The sequence below is a fragment of the Taudactylus pleione genome, unplaced genomic scaffold (genome assembly GCF_031769625.1).
Source record: "Taudactylus pleione unplaced genomic scaffold, aTauple2 ptg000384l, whole genome shotgun sequence".
NCBI classification, from domain to species: Eukaryota; Metazoa; Chordata; class Amphibia; order Anura; family Myobatrachidae; genus Taudactylus; species Taudactylus pleione.
In genome coordinates this window covers 1,880,771-1,903,481 of record NW_028284785.1, presented here as the reverse complement: position 1 = coordinate 1,903,481, position 22,711 = coordinate 1,880,771, and the positions used below count along the sequence as shown (strand labels likewise).

General features: G+C 46.4%; 1 protein-coding gene across 2 annotated transcripts in view; it reads left to right on the top strand.

The window, feature by feature from the left end:
- Nucleotides 1–15,166: 15,166 nt before the first annotated feature.
- The window catches only part of LOC148507794 (cell adhesion molecule CEACAM8-like), a 133,897-nt gene continuing 126,352 nt past the window's right edge, over nt 15,167–22,711 (top strand). For both annotated transcript variants that reach the window (XM_088445608.1, XM_088445607.1), the window contains exon 1: nt 15,167–15,422. In XM_088445608.1, coding sequence (XP_088301734.1) covers nt 15,377–15,422 — 46 coding nt within the window. In that variant the 5' untranslated portion in view covers nt 15,167–15,376. The remainder of the gene's footprint in view (nt 15,423–22,711) is intronic.

Here is a 22,711-nt window from a genome sequence, read left to right as displayed (position 1 = left end):
CCACAAAGCGCTGCGATCTGTGCTTCTGCACTACTCACACAGCCCTAATTACGGCTCTGATAGTTACTAATGCTGGATCTTGTATTCATTTGATCTACAGTAGTGACTGGAGTTCAGATCTCAGCAAATACAAAACCCTACAGTTAAATATTACCCATGGAAGGGGGAGGGAGAAGGAGGGAGTGCATGTCTCTAACATTTATAGCCTTAGGCTATAAAATTATAATACAGAATGTACAGTATTATAGATCATTGTACACTGTATAATAACACAAGTGGTCCTTCTCAGCTGCAGTGAAAACTTTGTGATAAAACTGTGATTTTAAAAAAGTCTCACGCTTCATACATGTGTTTTTGCAGAGAAAGGTTGGTGCTAAGAGAAAAAGACAGGAGCAATAAGTGAAACAAAAAAAAAATAAATGAGATTGAACTGGAATTTGACCCCCTAACATACAATACAGAGCGGAGAGGTGCAGAATGTAAGAAAGATGGGGCCCAGGGTATTAAGCAGGAGATTTATCAAATCTTCTAAAGAGGACAAGTGAAGGTGTTGTCCAATGTCACCAATCAGTTAGTAGCTGTTATCTATCTAGTACAGTACATACCATAAAATAATAGCTAGAATCTGATTGGTTGCTCAATCTCTATATAAGGTTTGAAATCTCCCAGTTATCATTAGAAGTAACTGGAGGGCTCCTCAGAAATGTAGCAAATTGCAGCAGCTGGTAGCTCAGGAACGAAGAGACCATACAATATAAGAAGTGAGCCGGCACTGATCAGAGTTTAGTGTTATACATAAAGTGATCATTTACTGATCAAACAAAATACAGAAGGCCTGATTCAGTACGGATCGCAACAGCGATCGAAGCTGCAATTTCGCACACTGAACGCAGCAGCGAAAATATGCTAATGTCTGCCAAAGCTCAGCCGGCATAAACACACCCACTGCTGCTTTCTCATATCCGTCCAAAGTCGCTCTTCTGCATAACCATCAGTATCATCAACGCACATCTGCCAGTCACACAGCATTTACAGCAGGTCTGACCAGCCACAGACACTGCTGTTCTCTACATGGGCAGAGGGCTCTTTTTTTTTTACTGCGTATGCAATCGTGGTGGCTAATTTATGCACATCCAAGAAACGGCGTTCAAATGGACAGACACGTCTGCGTTCTTCCAGCCACACCCCGTCACCACCCCCAAATGCTGACAGCCTGTCACTCACTCTGTGATGGATTACTCTGTGCGTTCGTAATGGCAGTGTGATCACAGCGCATGTGCATTGCGCCTTATACACATTTCTTCGTACTTTTAAAGGGAATCAAGCAGGGGCATTTCTAGAGAGGAGGGGGCCCATGTGCAGTCTCCGACACGGGCCCCCTCCTCTCTGCCCAGCTGCCGGCAGCGCACTGAGCTGTGCGCGGCCAGCGCAGGAGTTATAGACTCTGGGCACTAGAGTGTGCCCAGAGTCTATAATGTATTTACAGGTCACCGGGAAAATGGCCGCGGCGGCCATTTTCCCTGTACTGCGCATGCGCAAACAATGGGAAAATGGCCGCTGCGGCCATTTTCCAGTCGTTTTACATCGCCGGATCCCCGCGCCGACGTGGGACTCCGGAGAGGTAAGTAATATTATGGATGCAGGGTGCACCCATTATAGATACGCCCCTGGAATCAAGAAAATACCTATATGCTGCAGTACTGCTCGTCAGAAGCTAACTAGAACAAAACAGGTGTGGGCTGATTGGTCAAAGCATGAGATAGGGATGGTCATTGACTATCAATAGTTAAGAACCATCAATGATTAACTACCAATGGCCAATGGTTTGCCATCGATGGCAGAGATCCAATGGTTCTTTGCCATACTTGCCTACATTCCCGGAAGTCGTGGGAGGCTCCCGATTTTTCGGGCAGCCCCCCGCACCCCTGGAAGTGTAGGCAGATCTCCCATATCCTGCCCTCTTGCTAGTGAAGCGGGAAGGATGGGGATATTTAATGTAGAATTTGCGGGTTCGCGAGGAGGAGGCGGGGCTAAACGGCACAATTTGCACCTTTTTGCCCCGCCCCCTCCTTGTGGACCCGTGAATCGTGGACTTTTACAAGGAAAGGGGCGGGGCCTAAATATGTCAACTGGGCTGCTCCCAGAAATAAAATCATATAAAGTCAGTAAGTATGTTCTCTGCCATCAATGGCAGTCTGGGAGCAGATGGGTTTTTCTTGTTCCTGGCATCACAGGGTTTACCTCCACCCACAGTCCACTAAACTCTGCCACCGATGCTTATAGGCCCATGCCTCCCCAGCAAAGGTGGCCATCGAGGAGTAAAAACCATTGATAGCACAAAATCATGATGAACATTCGACTGAAATCATCAATGGAACCATTGATGAGCAGCCGGCCACCGGTGGCCATCCCTAGCATGAGAAATCCATTCCTATTAGTTTGTTAAGCTAGATCACATGTTGGAACTCAATAAGGAATATTTGGAGGATCCAAATTGCTATCAGTATGGGTACACTGTGGGTTTCCCTGCACTATTATAAAAAGCAAAACATATCACAGGGGCTAATTCAGCAGGGAGCGGAATTGCAAAGCTGTTCACAAGCAGCTTTGCAATTCTGTCATTACAGATATGCAAATGCGGTAGGAGTTGTATGACACCCCCTGCTGCATTAGTGATAAACATCGCGACCATCGGTCACGATGGTGGACGGCGCCAACCAGCGGCATTTTAAGAAAGGAGGGGGCCCATGTACAGACTCAGTACTGGCCCCCTTCTCTCTCTGGCAGTGCCTTGGTGTAGTAGATTCTGGTTTACTGACAGAATCTACTGTGCATGCTCGGGTCTCTGGGAAAATGGCCCCCATAGTACCTGCCCTCTTCCCCGTTGGTGACCCAGGGCCTGATTCTGACCCACTCGCGAGCGCTGTACGCTCGCAAGCGGGTCGATGGTGCCTAAGTGCGCATGCGCGCGACGGAGGGAGCTCCGTCGTGCGCATGCGCGAGACCCGGCGAGCGACGAGGAATACGTTGCTCTGGGTCTCGCACCAAAGGGGGCGTGCTGTCGATGGTGAGTGACAGCATGCCCCCTTTGGTGGGCGTGCCGGGGGCGTGGCTGCCAGACGGAGGCGTTCCCATGGGAACGCCTACCGTCTGAGTCCGGCCCCACTGACATCAGTAGTGATGTCAGTGGGAGTGATTTTGGCTCTGATAGAGCCAAAATCACTCCAGAGCTTGCGGCAGCGAGACCCTACCGCAGGGTCTCGTCGCAAGCCCGATGGTCGCGATGGTCTTGACCATCGCGACCATCATCATGGACGCTCACTATAGCTGTGGGTGGTAACTCACAGCTATGCGAGCGTCCAAGAGGCCGCTCCAAGAACATGTAGGAGGGCCCTGATTCAGAGCGAGCACTCTGGTCAGAGCGTTCGGCTCTGAATCAGGCCCCCTGTCCATAGCAACCAACCAGCTTCTGCCTACAGCCTCATTTTGTTAAACCTTCTATCGGATGAGGTGTTGTCATGTGTGCAAACCACTTATCATACTAACATAAAATAAAGACACTGAGACGTGGATTTGGCAGATAACTTGATGGCGATTTATTGGAGCAATAATAATTATTATTTATTTAAGGATGTATGGTGGCAAAGAAAGGACGGCCAGAAATCAGCCAGATCTGCTATGCCCACACACAAACAACAAAAGGCATAGCAGGCGTAGATCGCCCAGAGTGCATACACATAACCATGTAACTCATATCATCAACAAAAGGTAACGCTCACCCCCATCTTGACTTCCCACCCGTTTAGGTGGTGATACTGCCCCCCGTTAGGTTGGTACAGCCAACTACCAGTCAACGAAGGGAGCGCCCTTAAATCATAATTGCACCCGGACTGGCGACCTGCCGTTCTTTCCCGCCACAGCAAGGTTCTGCTTATAGAACCGCTGCACCGCCACCATACCAAGTACTACCCCAATAACGCCAACTCCTCAAAAAGATCCCCAATAAACAATGACCAACCCTCCTCTGTTAAATGAACTCCATCAGGTCTATACATATAACTAAATCGAAATTGAATGTTCTTATGGTAAATGAAACGGCCATAATTGGCCATCACAAATTTGGCAACTGCGAAATTAAGTTTCTTCCTAGCTTCGTCATTAGCAGGAAAACTCCTAACCCCACGCCAGACCTGTTGAGGTACAATGCAAGACCAAATTAATTTACACAAGGGCCAGGCCGATAGCACCCTCGCAAAATCGTTGACAATATCAACTCGTAATTCTACAGTGGACCTCTGTCGTTGCCTCCTAAATAAGCCACCAAAATACGTGGCCTACCAAAAAGCCTTGCATACTCTAACAGTTTAGGACAAAAGGAATGCCATCTCATACCTCTGGAACCTATGCAACGGACCCTAGCTGAATATTCAAAAATTGGAGCTTGATCTGAACTCAAACCTAGCAGCCCAGAAAATATATGAGTGGCCTATAACCCAAATTTCCTGCGTGTCAAAGAGCAATCCTAAAGGTGGAGGAAAGCAGTAAATAAAAAATTAGTAATTGTCATAAAACAATAAAATTTTATGGTGTATTAGTGGGATCTGATAGAACATAAGTGAGTATCTGCCAAAAAGAAAAATTTTCTATTGGTCGCCGACTTTACTATTTGAAGTGGCTGAGACAAACAGAAGACACAAAGGGGAAGAATGGGTGGGGGGGAATTGGGAAAAAACAGGTGAACTCGGCAAGAGGTAAAATAAAAACCTGCTGAGGGATGGACTATGGCCTAATTAAATGATTGAGAATAGCCGAATTGAATCCGTCAGTTCAGGTAAAAATTGTAAAATCCCTCAAGACTCCCATTGCCAGCAATGGCGAGTAGCTAATCCCGAGTAGGACGGACAGGGGTAACAGACAAGACAGGACAGTACATGAGACAAGACAAAAACCAGGCAAGCATAAAATATAAACGTAACCGGAACAGACTGTGAAATGACTTTAAAACAAAGGGCCTTCACGCCTAGGTCGAATGTAACCTTTATAACTATCCGATTTCCAACATCCTAGGGCCTTAATTTCTGGTATTTGGTAAGCGGAGTCCTGTCCATATGCATGAGTCATGAACCAGGAACATCCGGCCGCAATAACTCATACCGCATAGCTAGTGCCACGGGGCAGATCTGTTCGTACCTAGATGGACCCAACGAGATCCACCCACCCCTACCAGTCTGGTCGGTCTTTGACCGCCGAATCCTACAGAGAACAGACCTCTCACTGACCAGGATATCCGAGAGGAGCATGGCGGCATCAACCCATTTGGATGATGCCACCAGCTCCGATACCCTCAAGGTGCCGTGAAAAGCCTCTGAAAACACCACTTGAATCAGGACCGCCTCATACGCAGTAAGAGCCACTCCGAGAACCGCCCCTAATACTGCCGGAAGCAGATGAGCGTCCACAGGTCTCCTAAGGTCAGCTACTGGCCGGGAGACCCGTGCCCAACCCTTTAAAGCCTTCACAATCAGAAAACTTTTATTAAAGTCAGGTTGGCCCTTCAATTTACAATAAAATGCAATGCCCCCCAAAGAGCGCGCAACAGAAGCCCTGGATCTGCCAGCCAAATGGAGACTCCAAATAAAAGAAAGCATCGAACGATGCTGACTCTTACCTGCCTGTTTGCTGCTACGGGAATAATCTTCCCATTCATTCCATGCCTGCCGATATGCTCGCAACGTGGAGGGGGCTAAAGACTGTTCTGCTAAGCCCTCCATGCCGGCTCGATCACCTGCCAAACATAAGAGGGGCAAAGCACAACGTCAGCACCAGGGGCCACAGATCGGGACCTAGCCCACTGGAAACGTGATAACGCATCGTCTATCTCATTCTCCACCCCAGGAACGTGTCTTGCCTTAAACATGATGTTACAGCGCAAACATGTGAGCACAGCTGCGCTAGCAAGCGCAAAACCAGCAGGGAAGCCGCATGTTGCTGATTGTATCGCATGGACCACGCCCAGGTTGTCACACCTGATAATGATGCTGCGATTGCGTAACCATTCCCCCCAGATTTCCAAGGAAACCATTATGGGAAAGAGTTTGAGAAGGAGTAAGTCCTTAGTCAAACCCTTTCCCACCCATTCTTCCAGCCAACGGCCAACGCACCAGGAGCCATCAAGGTAACATCCGAACCCTGTGGTGCCTGCTGCGTCGGTGAACAGCTGCAGCTGCAAATTGTCAGCGGCTGGAGACATCCACAACCGAACGCCATTAAAATCCCGAAGAAACGAGACCCAGACAGAGAGGTCCTGCTTAATCTCTGAGGATAAACGTAGCAAATGTCTCGGTTAGTGACACCAGCCGTGGCCCTTTCCAATTTACGTGAAAAAGCTCTGCCCATTGGAATTACTTTACAGGCCCAGGAGGGATTGCGCCTGCCGCAGGGTAATTCTACTGGAAGCCGTGCATTCCGCTATGGCATTACGCAACTTGACAGGCTTATCGAGAGGAATGCGACAAGAACCCGCTGAGGTACAGATCTCGATACCCAGGAATGACAAGGGGAAGGGCCCTCCGTTTTGTCCGCAGCAACGGTAACTCCAAATGAAAAAACAGCGCTCGTAAAGAAAACAAAAGATAACTGCATCTGCCTGAACCGGAAGGGCCGACACACAGAAAGTCATCGAGATAGTGGGCTATTCCATGACTACCGCAAAAATTAAATAAATAAATTCCGCGCACCAGTGTAGGAAGGTGCTAAAATGCTCGAAAAACGCACAGGACACAGAACACCCCATAGGCAAGCATTTGTCTATGCAATATCCGTTGTCCAAGCTAAAAACCCATAAACTGGAATGACTCTGGGTGCAAAGGAAGTAGACGAAAAGCTGACTCAACATCTATCTTAGCCATCAGTGCGCCCGGACCATAACACCTAATGACATCCAAAGCATCGTCAAAAGACTGGTACACCACCGAGGAAACCTCAACTGGTATGGCAAAATTTACTGACGAGCCTGGCGGATAAGACAGATGTTGCATGAGCCTGTATTTTCCTGGAATTTTCTTGGGAACCACTCCCACCGGGGAATTCACAAGATCCCTAATGGGGGTTCTGCAAAAGGCCCTGCAATGCGCCTGACGCTAACCTCGCCAGCCACTTTTTCCCTAAGAATGTGAGGCAATTCAAAGGCAGACTTCAAATTTCTAGGCGAATATGTGTCGACATCCCTGCAAATAGGTAAACGAAAACCAAAACTGAAGCCTTTTAACGAAAATTCTGCGTCCTGCAGAACCGGGTACCAACTCAACCATTTTGCTATCGCTGTGACACGGACAGGGGATGGAACTTTACTTAGCACTTGTGCCTTTTGCTGGCTGTGCAGGCTGCTGCTGGGCACCCCCCTTGAAACACTTGGCAACTGGGTGATTGCCACCACATCGCAAGCAGAGGTGACGAAAATGACATTTTCGTCCCTGCGTACAGGTGGAATTATTAAAGGCGAAGCATTTTCCCCAGACGCCTGCTGTTAGCCCTGACGAACTGAACTAGCTGCTTTGCTCGCGTTGTACCCCTTATAGGCAGGACGCGAAGGCTGCGTGACCTCCAGCAATGTATATTTGTCGAAGTAGGAGCATAGCTGAGAATGGAGCTTCCCGGTGATAGCTGCTTGGGGCAGTGATTGCAATAATAAGCTGTGCACCCTGTAGAAATTCACTGTAGCACATGTATTCTGTCTATTTTGTAAGTTAAATGCTCAGAATACAGTATATAATACAATCTCCTCTATTGACTGATAATATGATTCAAAGGAGATAAAAGCTAGATCTAAGGTGCCATACATAAATAAAGCAGTGTCAAAGCCATTACCCCTTACTGTCAGATAACGCATCACTAAAGCATTCTATTCCCCCAATGATACCTCAATGCCCAGCATAATACTGACACTGTTTGCTGCAACTGTTTTCTACCATTAAGAGGGCATAATCAGCACAGACCAGCTATAAAATACATCATACGAATGTACTGAATGATATAATTCTGGCATATACAGGACCAGCAAACACAGTAAGCAATTATACGTAGAAGTAGAGCCATCCTGTCTGAGCTGAATCTTTTTATTTCATGTGCAGGCTCCTTTACAGATCATATGAGCAAGTTGGAGAATCTGGGAGAGGGCAGAAAAAGAAACCATGCACTGTCCTGGACATAGATGCACAGATTGGTCCCCTTATGTACTGGATGGTGTATTATCCAGTATTAATAATTGATCCAATAGGTGATCCATATCAGTGCACCCCGTACAGTGCATGTTTTCCAGATCTAGTTGGTGCACAACAATATTCATTACTGGCTTTTAACTTTTTCTACTGGCTGACACATTTAAAAGATCAACAGGGACTGTAGTGCTAGTTATTTCATTTGTGACACTGAGGGGATCCTAAAAAACATGCAACTTTAGTATTATATGCTATTTCTATTGTAGTCATCATGGTGTGGGCTGAGGGGGGTTCAGGCAAGGCACTCATAAACCCCTCCTGCATTTGCCTATGGTGCTGGCCACTGCAGCCACAAAGATGATATTGACCAGGGGCATTAAGGACTGAAGGGAAGCACCCCTCCCCCGCACTGGCACACCTTCCACAAAGCTGCTGCAGCAGCCTGAGGGGGGATAGAACTATCAATAGGGGAACCACACCTGCAGCTCCTAATAACATGGGGGCACTGTGGAGCCAGGGACCAGGGTCTGGGGAGGCTCATTACTAGGCAGGACATAGCTACACCCACCCCCAGCAGAACAAGAAATCAGAAAAGACAGTGATTGAGGACAGAAAGGAAAAGTAAAAGCAATGATATGAAGTAAATGAAAAGAGACTAAATACAATAAGGAAAAGGAGGAGAGAAGAAGGAGAAGCACTAAGAGAGTTTTATTAAGGAAAATGACAACTGACAAAATGCACTTCCCTGTCCTGGAGGAATCTGGAACAAAGAGGCTTTGGCCCACACTTTTATCCCACTATATAATGTTCCTGTTACAAACCCGCCCCTGCTTGCCATAGGCTAACTCCCACAAGTAATTTGCATACATGCCTGCCCCCATCCTAGAGGTTTAAAACACCTCTTTTCTTATGCAATCTTTCGGTTTCTCAGAATGCACTAGATAACTGATTGATTGTTATAGAAAACTTCTGTACAAGTCCTCTTTAGGAAGTTTAATACAGCTCCCCTTAAGTCCCTTGCATGAAGGTGATCTGGGCTAAAAAAAATAAATAACATAGGTAATCCCTTAGGTAATAATACATTGTATACAGAGATCCTGTGTGATAGACAATATTGCTGGTTACCACAGCTCAGCAATTAGGGCTGTGTGACAGAGGACAAAGTTGCAGTGTTATGTAATGTCTGCTCTGTTCTCACTGACATTGCATTATAATAAGGGAAGCAAGTAGGTTTTTACTGTAACTTAGGGGGAGATGTATCAAAGCTTCCTGAGAAAGTGGAGAAATATAAAGTACCCACCAATCAGCTCCTAACTGTCACATTACAGGGTGTCGGGGTCTATGGTCTAAGCCTTGGAGAGACATAAAGTGGAGAGAAAGAGAAAACGCCAATCAACTCCTAACTGTCATTTTTCAAACACAACCTGCAAAGTGACAGACAGGAGGTGATTGGTTGGTACTTTATCTCTCTTTACGCTTTGATACATCTCCCCCATGGTGGTGAGAAGAGTTTAATAAGTGACACCACAGTCAGAGACAATCTATGGGCCTGATTCAGAGTTGTATGCAGCGCCTAGGTTTTTGCAAATGGCACGATTTTTAGCCACTGCGAATGCGTCATGGTATATTACTGTAGTTGCATACTGCAAGTCTTTAATCTCAGTGTGGGTGACAGGGAGGGAGTGATTGGGGGTGGCTAGGGGGAGTGATGACTAAAAGTGCAGGCGTGTCTCGGCCATTTTCGAGGGCATCACTTCCTGCGTTTTTACGATCCTGTACACTGTTAACATGTCCCTGGCGTCTCAGACCATAGACTCACTGAAAGCGTTGATGTTTGCCTGATCTGCAGCCGATGCTGGATATGTGTGTACGCAGTTGAGTAGAGCTGCAATGGCGCAGGTGGGCGTCTCAGTGTAAATCCCGGCAGCTGTTGCATTAGCATATTATTGCATCTCATTAGCTGCAAAAGCAGTAGCTGTGGGAGCATTAGCGTACAACTCTATATTAGGCCCCATGTATTGTGCTGCACACAGGGGCGCCAAGAGGGGGGGTACTAATTACTAATTATGGGCTTTCCAGAGGGCCTCGGAGGTCTGATACCCCCACTCTCTCTTAGAGATGCCCCCAGTTACCATGTGGCTGATCGCACCACAAACGTGCGCACACATGGTGCCATGTGAATCCCCGTGTCTGCCTACACTACGGTACACTATGGCATGCACTGCGATCGCACCATGCATTCCTATGGAGGCACGGTAGCGTATCCGCGCGTGGGTGCCCTTCTTGCGCTGTGTGTGGCGCAATTTGCCGTGCCAGTGGCAAGGATATAGCTGGGCATATCTGTATCTCACAGGTAGCCCAGCACACAGCAGCGTGTGCTGGGCTGTACTGAACTGGAAGACTGCTTGCTGCAGCAGCAGTCTCCACTGCCTATGGGGGGGTGATCACACTGATGCCTATCCCCCTGGCATTACTGAGGGGCTCACAGCGCCCCACCCCCCTCCCCAGTGCGCAGCAAAAAAATGTTTTCCCATTAAGGGGGCATTGCCACGCCTCCCGCAATTAGGCCATGCCCCTTCACCAGGGCCCTGGCTGGCTCTCTGCACCCCTGGCTACAGTATATGCAGTGCAGTAGCAGAGTGCTGTAAAGAGTAGTCTGGCAGCAGGAATCTTCCTTCTCATTTCTTATACTTTATATAGTATTGGTGGAGAGTGAGCATGTACCGCTCACTCTCCACCAATACTATGTAAAGTAGATGGAGAGCAGCAGTATACACTGCTGATTTAAGTTAGGCATTTTTCATCTATTTTCGTATATCTTTCTATACTTTATTTCTATACTATTGTAATTTCCTGGGACACTCTCATTGAGTCGGTGGCCTGGGATGGCTCTGCGCTATATTAACAGAGCCCAATAAGAGCTACGTCGCAAAAGCAGATGCCCATGACACTCATTCACATCCTGTGACCGCCTGGGGGGTACGCTCACCTGCTGTATTAATGCATGTCACACAGCAAGCAACAGCTGCCCGCTAGATGTGTTACGAGGGAGAAGCTTTTCTTTATTTTTGTGATACCTTATCCCTCACTCACACTATAATTTTATCTTATATACATGTTTTTCCCTGCTGATTCCTCAAACACATTAATTTTAATTAATGTTCAATACTAACATTGAATGTACTATTGTGTTTGAACGCTGGCAATGATGGACGATGTTCTATAGTATATGCGTCACGCTGTGGCATTGTTTAATACTTTTTTATATCATCTCAAAGATATTTTTCACTGCCTCTGTGTGACACATTATATACACCTTAAATACTCTGTGACTGACACTTAGAATTTCCTCTTGTCACCTCCAAATCTGTCTAAACCACAGATCGCATACTGCACACACTGAGGTGTGATAATGAACTACTCTATTTATAGTATATGAACATCGGTGGAAGTCAGCAGACGACTATAGATCACTTAATGAAAGCACATAGTACTGGATTATGTGCCTCTCTTTGCAAAGATAATGGGCCTCATTCAGAGGCGGTCGGAGGATGCAAGCGGTCCCACAGAAACTGGGTGGCCACTTGCATCCTGACCGCCCGCCTCTGTTGCGGTCGTTAGGCTGTGGTTTAACACCCAAAGCTCTAACGACCGCTCGGGTGATGGTCGCGATGGTCAGAGACCATCGCGACCATCGGGGCTTACGACGAGACCCTAGGGTAAGGTCTCCCTTGTCGTAAGCCCCGGAGAGCTTCTGGCTCTGTCAGAGCCGGAAGCTCTCCACTGACATCACTAGTGATGTCAGTGGGGCCTCCTCCAAACGGCAGGCGTTCCCATGGGAACATCAACATCAACATCGACAGCTCGCCCCCTTTGGATCGAGACCCGCTATGACCAGCGCTGTCGGTCGTAGCGGGTCTCACACATGCGCACGCCGGCGCCGGCGCCATCATGCGCATGCTCTGTGGGGGGCCATCGACCCGGTCCGAGCGCATCGGCGCTAACGACCGGGTCTGAATGACCCCCTATGTGCTTTAAAACTCTGTGACAGCAAATATAATTTCCTCTTGTCACCTTCCAAATCTATGTGAACCACATATTACATATTGCACACATCCGTGGAAATCAGCAGATGATTATAGATCACTTAAGGGGGTATCCACTTAGCGATTCTACCAAGTGATTGTACGATAACGACGTTGTTATTGTGCAATCGCTTGCAGATCACGCATGCATTGGGCATGTTTTGGACGGAAACGAACAGCGATGCGCGTGCCCGCTGGTCGTTTCCGACAATCTGAACCACTTGCACAGATCAAAATTGCACAGTTCCCATATGACAGCAGGAAGGTATGTGTGTTCTAAGAATTGACAATACGTATCCAAATAATAGAACACAATTGCCTATATCTAATTGTGAAAAAAATTTGCATAGATCAATATTGCACAGATCCCTTATGGCAACACAAAAATATATAGAGTTGTTTTTAAAGTTTTATTTTTTCGCTGTTTTCTTATCTTAACATTGTACATATGCAATTATAAATATATTTGCCACAGAGTGTGAGTAGAGCAGTAATTGTAATATATAGGGCAATACTGCCTAAACCAGGTGACTGGTAGTGATTGTACTCCATTTGAAGCCCATATGTTTCATAGCTTATATAAGCATTATTTCATGACTGTTTAGCTTAAACAATTAATTTATTCATACTTTCTCCTCTAGGAATTTTCCTTTCCTTCTTCATTGTTTTTTTTTAAATTATTTTATTAATATTATCCTTTATTTATATGGCGCCACAAGTGCTCCGCAGTGCCTTACAAAGTACATAAATAAATAATTTGACAACTGGCTTACAGTACAAAATAGGACAAGGACATGGATAATATACATTGATACATAAGTGACCATAACACCTAGATATGCAACAGAGCGTAAGCAACCAAGTGTTAGGTGCCCTGGTGGGGGGTAAGAAGTAGGTGAAAGTAAAGTAAGGAGAAGCACAAGAGGGTAGAGGGCCTGCTCGTAAGAGCTTACATTCTAAAGAGAGCTTACATTCTAAAGCATTACATTTTTAGATATAAGATAATAAAAGTTATATTTTAAACATTATAATCATATCATAAACACATTAAGATTTCATATAAGAGTACTCCAAAAAAGGAATTTTTCTCTTTTTGCCTGTACAAAACATTTTATTTAATAGAACGTATAAGATAAATGATAGCTACAAGCTGATCGGTTGCCATGGGTAACTTCTCCACACCTCTTCTTTTAAAAGGCTTGATACATTGTCCCCTTGGAGCCTCACATTAATCTGAGAAGCTGGCAGGCACTTACATTCCTTAATGAATCAGCTTCTGCTGCTGGTTACTGTATACTGACTGAGAGAAAAGAATTATGCTGAATTGTGAAAAAAGTATTTTTCTTATTTCCTACTATTGTTTTGTTCCCTAAGGCAAACACGGAACAATAATGACAGTTTTGGTTTAACCCACACAATCAATTGAACTTAGGGCCTGATTCAGAGCCGGATGCTCTGACCAGAGCGCTCGCTCTGAATCAGGGCCCTCCTACCTCAACTTGGAGCGGCCTCATGGACGCTCGCATAGCTGTGGGTTACCACCCACAGCTATAGTGAGCGTCCATGATGATGGTCGCGATGGTCAAGACCATCGTGACCATCGGGCTTGCGACGAGACCCTGCGGTAGGGTCTCGCTGCTGCAAGCCCTGGAGTGATTTTGGCTCTATCAGAGCCAAAATCACTCCCACTGACATCACTACTGATGTCAGTGGGGCCGGACTCAGACGGTAGGCATTCCCATGGCATTCCCATTCCCGTCTGGCAGCCACGCCCCCGGCACGCCCACCAAAGGGGGTGTGCTGTCACTCACCATCGACAGCACGCCCCCTTTGGTGCAAGACCCCGAGCGACGGATTACCCGTCGCTCGCCGGGTCTCGCGCATGCGCACGACTGAGCTCCCTCCGTCGTGCGCATGCGCACTTAGGCACCATCGACCCGCTTGCGAGCGTACAGCGCTCACGAGCGGGTCAGAATCAGGCCCTTAGTCTCTCACTCAGGTGTAAAGCATTTACACACTTTAGACGACGGATCGATCTGCTGACCGATACACTGTCCTATACACACTTACCAATCGGCCGTTTGATATGTCTGTGCTGACATCACAACTGAGCAGGTATTTAAATTTGCCCACCCAGTTGAGATGTCAGTGTCGGTGGTCCCTGCAGCCAGTGTACGGGGGTCGACGGGTCACCCGTACACATTATCCTAATCCTAACCCTAACCTGCTCCTCCTGCAGCCTAACCCATCCCCAACTGCTGCCTGACCCTAAGTCTCACAGTCTCACCCTCCCGCAGCCTAACCCTAGCCATCCCCCCTGCAGCCTAACCTATCCATCTCCTTCTGCAGCAAATCCCTAACCCTCCTACTTATTGTTGTTGGCATTTTGACCTGACAGGATCCCGCTGCCATTATTGTGAGCGGCAGGATTCTGACTGTCGAGATATTGACTACATTCCCTCTCAGATATATCGACATTGGCGAGGCTGCATTGCCGACCTGATACTGTATGTCTGTGAATGACGTTTTCAGACGAGCGATAGATCGACAAGTGTGTTCCCAGCATAGGACTATCAGCTGAGTGTTGCCTGGGGCTTGTCTTCCACAACACCCTGTACCATAGACTGCTAGTCATAAAGGGGTTAACACAGAGATGTATTAGAAAACAGTTCTATAGAGGGAAAATATACCAGTATTTTGAGTTACTGGAAATGTTTTGTATAGAACTCAGCCGTCTACAAATAGGTAGAAGAGTGAGTAACAGATCTCAGTGGGAAACGTTTGCATGACTTCCCCATTTGTGTCTCCCAGATATAGGACAGCCCCATAGAGCCACGTGATAGAGTCACAGAGAAGCAGAGGAGACACACGGACAGGACGGTGTAGGAGTAAAATCTCTGAGGAAATTAGAGATTTAAACGTCTACTAAATGTAACATATGATGAAAGCACCCGGTGACTCGACAGTGCTACAGAGATTACCCGGATCAGGGAGATGTCAGTTACAGGATAAAGGAGAAAGGATAAAGGAGAAAGGAAAGCTTTTTGTTAATCTTTGTGTTGTGGACTGGATACAATGTGTTCTCGGAGGCAGCACCACAGTCACTGGGCTATTCTAGCAGGTAAGAGACTGGATGCTGGGTGAGGATGTGATACATATTATGTAGTATATTTACTAAATTGTGGGTTTTTGGAGTATTAGATGTTGCCCATAGCAACCAATCAGATTCTAGCTATTATTTTCTGGAAGGTGCTAGATAAATAATGAGTACTGTAGATAAATGATAAGTAGAAACTGATTGGTTGCTATGGGCTACATCTCCACTTCTAAAAACCCGTACTTTAGTAAATATATCCCTATGAGGCTGATATAGAATTGGAATAAGGGTATTTATCTTTTGCACGAATAGCGCTTCATGTGCACAAAACATTTTTTACGTGTCCATCCATATCTAGGGTTGGATGCATTTTGCACTTACAACTACTTATATTTAGAGAGGCTGCATGTTTGGGATGGAATGGTTTTTATTGGGTGTACAAGTGTTGGCCTAGAACAGTGAGGGTGTCTCATGTAGACCATAACAGAAACTCATATGTGGCTGTCATGTGGCGTGTAACTTGCAGGTGCTCGACGCCAGGTGCAAATACCCACTGATGAATATAAAGATCGTCAGCCACTTCTGATAGACTGTGTTTCACCCACCGACGTTATTACTAGTATTATTATAACTTCTGACATCTAATCACTTTATTTACTTATTTGCATTTGGTGCTTGACCGGAAAGAATTTTCTCATTTGATTTTTGTAGAATACACTATATGAATATACTAATTTGTGTACAGATTATGTACTCTACATTTAGCATTTAAATTTTACCACTATAGCATTTACTACTGTTCTCTCCTGGCATCTACCTGGCACATATAATACTGCACTCTCCTGGCATCTACCTGGCACATATATTACAGCACTCTCCTGACATCTACCTGACACATATACTACTGCTGTCTCCCGGCATTTACCTGGGACATACACTACTGTTCTCTCCAGCCATCTACCTGGCACATATAATACTGCACTCTCCTGGCATCTACCTGGCACATATATTACTGCACTCTCATGCCACATCTACTGCTTTCACATATACTACGGTTCTCTGCTGGCATCTACCCTGCACATATACTACTGCTCTCTCCCGGCATTTACCAGGCACATATACTAGTGCTCTCTTCTGCCATCTACCTGGTACATATACTACTACTCACTCCTGACATCTACAGTACACTTCTGCTTTCTCCAGGCATCTACTGTACCTGACATCTACATGGCACATATAATTCTGCTCTCTCCTGACATCTACTGGCACATATACTACTGTTCTATCCTGGTGTCTACCTGACACATATGCTACTGCTCTCTCCTGGCATCTACCTGGCACATATATTACTGCACTCTTCTGGCATCTACCTGGCACATATACTACTGTTCTATCCTGGTGTCTACCTGACACATATGCTACTGCTCTCTCCTGGCATCTACCTGGCACATATATTACTGCACTTTAATGACATCTACCTAGCACATATACTACTGCACTCTAATGGTATCTACCTGGGACATATACTACTGTTCTCTCCTGGCATCTACCTGGCACATATAACACTGCACTTTCCTGGCACATATATTACTGCGATCACCTGACATCTACTGTACCTGGGACATATACTACTGCTCTCTCCTGGCATCTACCTAGCACATATACTACTGTTCACTCCTGGCGTCTACCTTACACAAAACAAGGATTTTTGTCACCCTGGGCAAGACAGTAATTTGGCGCCCCCCTTGGTAATTTCCCCATAGTAATACCCCCTGCAGCAGTGCCCCTAAAGTAATGTCCCCTTCAGTAATGACCCCCGAGGTAATGCCCCTGTAGTAGTGCCCATATAGTAATGCCCTAGTAGTAGTGCCCATATAGTAATGCCCCAGTAGTAGTGCCTATATAGTAATGCCCTAGTAGTAGTGCCCATATGGTAATGTCCCTGTAGTAGTGCCTATATGGTAATGCCCCCATAATAGTGCCCATATGGTAATGCCCCTGTAGTGCCCATAGAGTAATGCCCTTGTAGTGCTCATATAGTAATGCCCCTGCAGTGCCCATATAGTAATGCCCCTGTAGTGCCCATATGGTAATGCCCCTGTAGTGACCTTATAGTAATGCCCCTGTAGTGCCCATATGATAATTCCCATAGAGTAATACCGCTGTAGTGCCACTTACATTAAAAAAAAAAAAACAATACTTACCTTAACCCTGCTCCTACATCCGGCGCCACCGGTCCGCCCGACTGCTCCTCGGAACTATGGGAAAGACATCATGACGTCTCTCCCATAGTGCCCGAGCCGTGGGAGAGCCAGAAGCTGGAGTTCTTGGAGCCCCTATGCAGCCCAGGGCTGGAGGACACTGGCACCGGGTGCTGCGGCACACCTGGTGCATGTGCACCTCCAGCCCCCCCTAGTTGCGGCCCTGCACATCTACTACTGCTCTCTCCTGGCATTTACCTGGGACATATACTACTGCACTCTAATGGCATCTACCTGGCACATATACTACTATTCTCTCTTGGCGTCTACCTGGCACATATGCTAATGCACTTTAATGGCATCTACCTGGCACATATACTACTGTTCTCTCTTGGCATCTACCTGGCACATATATTACTGCACTATCCTGACATCTACCTGGCGCATATATTACTGCACTATCCTGACATCTACTACTGCACTTTCCTGGCATCTACCTGGCACATATACTTCTGCACTCTAATGGCATCTATCTGGCACATATAATCATACTTGCCAACTCTCCCTCATTGTCAGGGAGACTCCCTGAAATAGTAGAATTCTCCCTGTCTCCCTGAAGAGTCTAGCAATCTCCCTCATTTCATCCTTACCCCCATTATGAAGCTGTTATATAAAAAAACAGATATATATATATATATAAATATATATATATATATATATATATATATATATATATACATTCAAACGGGATCTTTAGTGTCATTTCCCTGCATTGGTTATTATAAGGCACAATGATCCCTATGAATTTCTGAAAAGTATTAGTGTGTTTTCATCAACAAACAGATCTTACTAACTGCTTTTGGGCTGGTTTACATTTGGATGTAAGTGAGGTTTAGGATGCACCTCTCAGATTTATCAGTACATGCCCACTGTAACACGCGCTCATAGGTGCTGCTTTCACAATCTCCCTGAAATGCTTTTTCAAAAGTAGGCAAGTATGCATATAATACTGCACTCTAATGGCATCTACCTGGGACATATACTACTGCTCTCTTTTGGCATCTATCTTATGCATACTACTATTTTCTCCTGGCATCTACCTGGCACATATACTACTGCTCTCTCCCTGCATCTACCTGGCACATATACTACTGCTCTCTCCCTGCATCTACCTGGCACATATACTTATACTACTGCTCTCTTTTGGCATCTACCTTATGCAACTACTGTTTTCTCCTGCATCTACCTGGTACATACATATTGTAATGACTTGGGGTAATTAGCTGGTAGATGGGTGTCAGTGGTGCAGTATCTAAGATGCTCAATCAGGATCCACACATCTTTTTAGGTATAAATAAAAGTGCTTTACTGTCAGCATACTGTAGAAAAAAAATAACAAATGCCTAGCCCCAATTCAGGGCACTGACTCACTTCTTCACCCCTGGCTACCTTTGGCAGCTAGTCTATATCACAAAGTCTCTGCCTGCTTCTTTGCAATTCTATCGCCGGCTCCAGCTTGGCTTGGCTGCTACAGCTACACAAAAGCACAGCTCAATCTTGGTGGCCTTCCCTGTCTCCTACAGATATAGGCTCTAGCTTCCTCAGCCTGCAACTCAGCTGCTGCAATGTCACATATACAATCTGAATTTGTTGGTCCTCCCTGCCTCCTGCAGGTCTGGACTTAGGCCCCCTGGCCCCTAATGGCCTCAAAGCACACTGGGCTCTGTAGCTGCCAGTCCTCCTTGGACTGATTCCACATGCAGCCTGACTGTAGGTCTGTCTCATTAGCCCTTACCTGAGCTCTCTCCACAAGGCAGCAATTAGGTGAGCTAACACCTGGCTTACCTTCCCTGATTGGGCGGATCCCTCCAGCCCTACACAGAATCCATGGCTCACTATCGCCATCTTTGGCGATCCTTTTGAAATATAAACACTGTGTTTTGGGCATCCATAAATTATCCACTATGACCTTACTTGCAGCAGGTGAGCCCTCTGCGTATCTGGACAGCTTAGACTTACTCAGAAGGGCGATTGCTGCCTGATCTGTGTTTCAAGTTTCCAGTTTTGTCCATTTGCGGCCTATGTGAGATCCTTTCAGTGGGTGTCTCTAAGCAATGAACGGTGAGCGAGTGATTAACATAGTTGTAAAATTGCAATCCGTGAGAGATCTTTAGTTGCGATGGCATTTGCATTCATCTCTGTATTAGGCCCTGAGTCTACTGCATATTCTGTACAATGTTGCTCACTGTGTTTTGCTGTTGATGGTCTTGTACATAGGGAATTATACTTGGTCAGGACACTGTGCCAGTATCAGGCAATATATTTACTTTTTGGTTGGTGATGATGTCAGTATCAGAATTTACATTCATGTCTGGTGTATAGTGGATGACACTGAATATAAGACAAGTGCTATATTTGCAATCTGATAATGTTAGTGATAGTGCTGTCTTTATGTGTGATCATACTTATCTACTTATCTACTTTTTAAGGCTGCTCTCCGGTAGATCCAGGTGGGAAAGATGAGGACGGGGGTTTGAAGGGGTAGTGCATAACTAATTGCTTCACCTCGGCGTTGCACCAGGCTTGCCGACTTTCTGACTGCCCCTTCCGGGTGGGAGCAGCCAGATCGGCATGACAGGGGTATGTGGCCAGCTCAAGGAGGCAGGGCCGGCCAGGCTGTGAGGATTTGTGGGTGGGTGGGGCGGGGGCGGAGCCACGCAATCACGTCATTTTGGCCCCGCCCCTGATACACAATGCCGATATTACAGACATTGTGAAGCAGGGGGCGGGGCCAAAATGATGCGATCCAGCATCAGTGAATCGCATCACCGGTCCCCCCGCTGCGGGGGATTCAGAGGTAATTGCGGGGGGGATAGGAGGGGTGGGCGGCAGCCGGGAGGATTGCCTGCCTTCCCGGGAGGTCGGGAGCGGCACCCGATTTTCAGGAGGCTCCCGACCAAATCGGGAGGGTGGGCAAGTATGCCGTGCACCCATTGTATAATGGTGCATATATCAGCAATTCTTATTTGGGGGTGAGACCATAATGATGAGATTCACAGCAACTCGTCAGTGGAGAAGTCAGCAGGATTCAGGTGAATCTCCCAGATATTGAGGGAGAGTAGGCAGCTATGTGTACAATACATTATTAATATGGACTTCCCACCTGTTATTTTGACTATAGCAGTCAGGGACTACTGAGACTTGTAGATTTACAAAACCTGGAGAAACACACATTGCAAGATTATGTACTTTAGGATGCTTAGATAGAGATGTGCGGTTCAGTTTTGACTCTATTTTCTCCAAATTACGCAAGTTTGGATTCGTTCGGATTTATCTTGTTTGCTATCCAAAACACATGAGAGCGGGATAGCCAATATGATACTGTTTTTGAGATACGAACATAACCAAGTAAAACCCGAACCACTCATCTCTAATAAATATACTCCCCACTGCCTTCCTTCCAATTAATGTCTGTGGGCCTGATTTAGAGGCTAACGGTAATGTATGCGCGCTGCAAATTTTTGTGGTAATATGCAAATGCTAGTTTCAGCCTCCCCTTATGTACTAGTGTATGACAGACTGTGCAAGCTCTGGGTTGCCCATTCAGAGGAGTAACGTGGAACCATGGCGCCCAGAGAAAGTGTATGTCAGAGCCCCCCCCCCCTGTACTGAACTGTGCCAGTGGGGTATGGCCAGCCTGTAGGGGAATACTGAAGTGAAGAGAAAGACAGCAAACAGTGGCAGTATTATGCTGGGCTTAGAGATCCAATTGCTGGCATGGAATGCCGTGGTGATCTGACATTAAGGAGTAGCTCATTTGACACTGCTTTATTTAAGCATAGCAGCTAGGATCTGACTTTTATCTCCTTTGAATTTGTTATTAGTCAGTAGAGGAGATTTTATTATATATTCTGATCATTTAACTTAAATTGACAGAATACATGTGCTAGAGTGAAATTCCGCAGGGTACACAGCTTATGATTGCAATTACGGCCCCAAGCAGCTTTCACTGGAGTGGGTACACCTATGGGAAGCTCCCTTCTTAGCTATGGTACTACTTTGCAAATTTACATTGCACCTATATTAATGTGAGTACTTCTAATCATGTTCTGTCTACCACCATTATTATTAATGGTAGTGCCTGGAAACACCACCATTACATTTTTTTAAACTCGTACCATATAATTGAAGTTTAAGATTTTACCTCAGATGTGTAACTATTAAGTCCATTGAAGCACAATGAATGAATGAATGAGGAGAGAAGGAGGGAAGCAGGGGTGTTTCTAGAGAGGAGGGGGCCCATGTGCAGTCTCCGACACGGGTTCCCTCCTCTTTGTCCGGCGGCTGGCAGTGCACTGAGCTGTGCACGGCCAGTGCCAGAGTTATAGACTCTGGGCACTAGAGTGCACTCAGAGTCTATAGAGGACGCGCTGGTCACCAGGAAAATGGCCGCAGCAGCCATTTTCCCTGTACTGCGCATACGTAAACGATGGGAACATGGCCGCGGTGGCCATTTTCCAGTCGTTCTTACAGCGCCGGACCCCACGCCGACGTGGGACTCCGGAGAGGTAAATAATATTATGGGTGCAGGGTGTGCGGTGCGGGGGGCTGTTGTTCCCCGCACACCCTGCACCCATTATAAATACGCCCCTGGAGGGAAGGAATCAAAGAGGAGAAGGGAGAAGAAAGTGCCAATCAGAGAGGGGAGATGATAGAGGCCAATATGAAAGGAGAGGGGGGGGCATAGGGCCGATCAGAGAGGGCCAGTGACAGAAGCCATAAAAAAAGGAAAGGAGAGGGGTAGTGACAGAAGCCAAAAAGAAAGGAGCGAACATGGGCAAAGAGCTGATTACAGGGTAGAGAGGGGAGGGAATTAAAGAGGTGTGAAGTGAATGTAATCAATCTGACAGGAAATGGGAGGTGACAGAAGATGATCACAGAGGAGGGAGGGCCGGTTGGGGGGGCAATCTGGGCTGCTTGAGGGAACATGAAATGTGGAAACGGATCTCAGATTCATAACTTATTTAGGATATAGAGCAAACAAACCGAGAAAAAATTAACAGGCGACCGTCACACTGTGCAGTGCCCCATGAATTCCGGAACCCTGGATGG